A 5,274-nucleotide genomic window follows, 5' to 3' on the forward strand; every position below is an offset into this window, starting at 1 on the left:
CAAACGTGCGCTAAATAAATGTTCATCATGTACAAGTTATAACGTCACGGAGATTAAAAGGGATGAAATGAGAAACAAAATACAAAAGAATTTGACATGTCAATTTACTTAATTGGGAAAAATACGTCCTATTGAATATGAAAGGATCGCCAATACCTTACCATTGTCTCTCTTTGCAATTGCAGGGTGTGGACTCACGTTTAGAGTTCTTGATAATCCGCCGATAATTTGTTTACCCGAAGGCATTGTTTTGTTGATACTTCGGCAGGCGAAGTTAATCTCATAAATAATCATTCAAGTTCATCTGAAATTTCAAGTTATTATAGTTATTTTTGCAAGAAGTTTGAGTGCTATAAGCCATAGCTATAGCTTATTGTTACTTTGCATACTTTTGTCTTCGCAGAAAATATATTGACTGCAATACTTGAAAAGTAGATTTTTTTTTTATAATAATTATGTTGTAATAGATCAAATGTCTTCAACTCAAAATCAACAGTTAATTCTCGAACAGGAATGAACGTAAACTCATAAGCTACAGAGGGTAGCAATAATCGTCTAGACCACACATTTCATGAAATCCAATTCGGAAACATAAAGCACACCAGGTGGATAGTGAACTTGGCACCCATTTTTTGATCCAAAAATGTCAAGAAAACCAGATCACATCAGTTTTGAATACGGAATAGGATTTGCTGGTTTTCAAGCACATTCTAATAATCTTAATTCCTAGTTGTTCTTCGCTTCAGTCAAACAGTCTTTCTTTCACAACATAATTCAGATATTAGGCAAATCTGATGTACCCCACATCTCCTGTGTGTAGTGTGCGTTGCTTACCACTACAAAAAATGGTTTTCAGATGTGAAGCCATTCTTAATAAAGGGAAACATACAAAGGCTCATCAATGCCGTTGCTAGACTGGTTTGATGGTGCACTTTTGTTAACACTGATATGTAGAAAGATTAAGAACAAGGTACAAATATCGAAAGACTCCATGGATCAACATGTAAAGCCAGAATTTACTTGTAGAATTGGAAACAAAATATGTCCATCAATTTGAGTACCTCTCTTTGATCTCAGCCAAGACACCTTCCCTCTCAGTTTCAAATCTGGATTCAGGGCATGGAGCCTGGAGGACTGCTCAGGAATTCTTCTTTTCTCTTCCAGTGGTTTTCTGGTGGCTTCCCTGCATTACATGTAGCAAGTCAAATATCGCTGGATCCTGTTTGTGGCAAAAGTTCACTACATTTAGATTAATTGCATGTTTGGTAGTGAAGATGAAACAACACTCGTTAGTAGTCTGGAAGAAAAAAGACTAAAATCTTGTTCATTGTACAATCAAGTCCAGTACTCTATATCAAACGTGCGCTAAATAAATGTTCATCATGTACAAGTTATAACGTCACGGAGATTAAAAGGGATGAAATGAGAAACAAAATACAAAAGAATTTGACATGTCAATTTACTTAATTGGGAAAAATACGTCCTATTGAATATGAAAGGATCGCCAATACCTTACCATTGTCTCTCTTTGCAATTGCAGGGTGTGGACTCACGTTTAGAGTTCTTGATAATCCGCCGATAATTTGTTTACCCGAAGGCATTGTTTTGTTGATACTTCGGCAGGCGAAGTTAATCTCATAAATAATCATTCAAGTTCATCTGAAATTTCAAGTTATTATAGTTATTTTTGCAAGAAGTTTGAGTGCTATAAGCCATAGCTATAGCTTATTGTTACTTTGCATACTTTTGTCTTCGCAGAAAATATATTGACTGCAATACTTGAAAAGTAGATTTTTTTTATAATAATTATGTTGTAATAGATCAAATGTCCTCAACTCAAAATCAACAGTTAATTCTCGAACAGGGATGAATGTAAACTCATACGTTATAGAGGGTAGCAATAATCGTCTAGACCACACATTTCATGAAATCCAAAACTTTAATCTACACCAAACGGGGGAATGTTTTGACAGAACCCACCATTCAGCTAACACGGTATATGGAAGCAAGAGAAATAACAGCAATTAATACACAACAATCCATCCATTATATAGAACACAGAAACAATCCACATAAACGAAAATTACAGTGCAAACTTTTCTTCAAGTCAACAGCAATTAGAACAAATTGAGCACATTCATAATTTGCTCATACATTCAAGCAGACTCTTCTTTTGTTCATTACATCTTTTGGCTCACATCTCTGGTTATCTTACTCAAATAGTTGTTTTATTTCATGTACTTTTGGAGGAATTTCCGATGGAAGTCATTCCTGATGGTATCATTGATAAAGCGTTTTGCAATTTTGGTCTCGCCTCGGGCCTGGTTCTTGAAAACCACATCATCATCCCACCTGTAAAGACGAATTAAGTAACCATACGATACAGAATAAATAAAATAGCATGTGACTGACTAAGCACAAAAGATTGATGGCATACTATACCTTCTTTTTACACTAAAGGAAGCCGGATTATTTAGCAGAGGATTTCCACGCAACAATTCTGCCTCTTTGGCTTGCAGCTCTTCTTCTTGCTTCTCTCGTTCCTGCCGAAAGCATAAAAGACATCCTTAATGAAAAGAGCAACAGCCATAGATTATTCAATAATTGACACTATCATTTTAAATTTTAATAGCAACCCAACTATCAGTTTAATGGCAAATCTAGTGGAAACAAATTGATAATAATAAGAGCGCCATGCAACCTTTTTGAAGAATAATCACAACATTCCTCTTCCAAATACCAAAAATTTCAATTAAGTTCCGAGAAAAGTAAAACACGTGAACAAGAACTCAAAAAACACACACAAAATGAGAAACTAGAGTACTTAACAACTTACTTCTCGTAGTTTCTGCTCAGCTTTTTCCTTCCTTATAAGTTCAAGTTCAGCCAAAAGTGCTTCTTCATCATCCTCCTCGTCGTCGTCGTCGTCCTCACTAGCCACGGGTAAATAATTTTTCAGAGAACACATAAATCACAGTAATTAGCCCCTGTTTGAGCCCCCTTTTTTGGGGGAAATGTGTTTTAGAATAGTGATTTTTTGGAGAGCGTGTGAGTGAATAATAGGGAAAAGTTTTGGATATACATGTAAAATTATTTTATGAGAGAATGTGCAATTGAAAATAAGTTTTGGAAAAATAAGTTGTGAGAAAAATGGGGCTCAAACATGAGATGAAAAAATAAATACACCATGCAATACATCACCAAATCAAGCTGTGTATGTGGAAAGCACCAGTAACAAAATTTATTGAAAAAGGGAAAAATGCAGACCTATCATCACTTTTGACATCCACATCGGCATCGTCCGCGTCCACATTACGTGGAACAATACGATCTTCAACTTCTCTCTTAGAACCTGTAACAAAGATGCTGTTAGCTGATCAAAAAGTGCAAGAAAAAATTAATTCTACGTAGGTTCTTTCTAAAAGTAAAACAAGCATGTACAATTTACCTTCTAAAAGAAGATGACCTCCTTTTCTACGATCTCTATCATCTGCAACACGAGATATAAGTGTCATAGTCATAAAAAATTCAACAAAAAATTTTCTGGGACAAGATAACGATTCCTACCCTTCAATGAAAAATGTCTCCTCTCCCGCTCCTCCAATTCATCTCTAAGGTTCCTCCTTTGTAGCTCATCTTGTGTGTCTTGTCCTTCCTTTCTATATGATGGAAATTAAAATATTAATACTTTCTAAATGCCATCACCACATAATATGCAGAAATGATATATAGAAACTAATAATATAAAAAAGAATAACGAACTAAAATTATAGTCGTCATGGACTGAGGCGAGACAAGAAAAGTCGTAACATTCAAGGCTGATGTTTCACAACAAAAAACTAAAGCCTTATTCCCCAGCATAGGTGACCAAAAATCAAACTTGTACTTTTGATGCAAGAGTAATGTACACAGCAATCTGTTTCATGTGTGTAGCAAGACAAAATTCAGACAGAACAAATTTTTTCATTTTCAAGAAGCACATTCACGAAACAACGCAATAAATTTTGAAATACAATAGGGGAAAAAAAAAAAGGCATTATACATTTCTCTTTATATAACCCTCGTCTTCTTGTACAAACTATCAACTAATAATTATACATTGTAAAGCAGCCAATTAATGAATGGCTATGGAGTGCATTCCACAGAAGATCTTCCAAAATTTCCTCGAGGTGAGATGGGAGAGAGAATTTCTTTTGAGATTTTCAAAGACATATGGATTCCATCTTTCTAATTTAGAACAAAGAATCTCACATCTAGGCTACAAAGATTATCATTTGATCATTTTGAAGTCATCCATCCTTCTCTTCGGTTAAGATCTACAGCAAGCCCAGTTATACATTCTGGAAGAATACGGAGCGTAGAGCTTAGCAATGACAGCAAAAACTAACATCGCCACAGTTTCTCACAATTTTTCTTTAGAAGTTATTTGTTTGATCGCTCCATGATCAAAGGGCACAAAATTCACATCATTTGAGTAAGTAGACAACAAAAGATACGGCCTCATTAACCACAAAATACTAATTCACTCTAAACCATCAAAAAAATGTTCCAGAGTATTAACGATTAATCATACAAAAATTCCGCGCATGAACCATAAATGAAAACTAAGTAACATAAAGCCAACGAAAATTGAAAGGAAAAAGTAAAAAACGAACCTAGGTTTCAAGGTAGTGTGAGAGGCAATGTCCCTGGAAGAATACTTTTGGGATGGGCCGAAAATTCGAGTTCCCCCTTGTTCATTCCCACCTTTAGCAGGTGCCCATGTGGGTCTAGCTGCGGTCGTCATGTTGTAAACCTAGATCGCTGAAAATTCAATTTTATTCTGCAGTTAATACAAAATCAATTGAATGCTTAATATCCAAAGAACTATTGGATTCTTGTTAGTTAAAAATCAAAAAAAAAATTCAAAAACATGCAAAGAGATTAGGGTCTCGACTACCTTTGACTTCGCTATTATCGTGAAGAGATAGAATGGAGACGCCGAGACGCTGAAGGAGCCTCGAAATTCAAAGTTTAACCAATTTATTTTAACGTTATCTGTTTAAAGCACGAACGACGCCGTTTTAACTCTGGCTGTCGATTTTTCATTAAATTGTGGACTTATTTCCTACTCGAGCTGATTTTTGACATCCTTCAAATTTTAAAAACATGATTTCGAATAGTATTTTTTTTTTTTAAATTGTAATCAAGAAATATAAAAAAAATTGAGTTTATGTGTATAATATTTTACTATGTGAGTATGTGATTGAAAATTAATATGAAAAATAAATTAAA

The 5,274-nt window shown here is 34.8% G+C and overlaps 1 protein-coding gene across 4 annotated transcripts; it reads right to left on the reverse strand.

Annotated features, from left to right (window-relative positions):
• Positions 1-2,013: 2,013 nt before the first annotated feature.
• LOC111386333 (protein CWC15 homolog A-like) lies at positions 2,014-5,066 on the reverse strand. 4 transcript variants are annotated; one of them, XM_023010794.1, is made up of 8 exons: positions 4,940-5,066; positions 4,656-4,803; positions 3,568-3,659; positions 3,449-3,490; positions 3,268-3,352; positions 2,837-2,933; positions 2,443-2,543; positions 2,014-2,352 (listed from the first exon to the last, which is right to left on the reverse strand). In XM_023010794.1, exons 2-8 carry the CDS (start codon positions 4,784-4,786, stop codon positions 2,229-2,231), a joined length of 672 nt encoding a protein of 223 aa, XP_022866562.1. In that variant the 5' UTR covers positions 4,787-4,803; positions 4,940-5,066; the 3' UTR covers positions 2,014-2,228. The 4 variants fall into 4 exon arrangements, with proteins under 4 accessions (XP_022866562.1, XP_022866563.1, XP_022866564.1 ...); XM_023010795.1 differs by having other exon boundaries at positions 4,656-4,822; positions 4,940-5,033; XM_023010796.1 differs by having other exon boundaries at positions 4,917-5,012.
• Positions 5,067-5,274: the final 208 nt, after the last annotated feature.

Source organism: Olea europaea, unplaced genomic scaffold (assembly GCF_002742605.1).
Source record: "Olea europaea var. sylvestris unplaced genomic scaffold, O_europaea_v1 scaffold3510, whole genome shotgun sequence".
NCBI lineage: Eukaryota > Viridiplantae > Streptophyta > Magnoliopsida > Lamiales > Oleaceae > Olea > Olea europaea.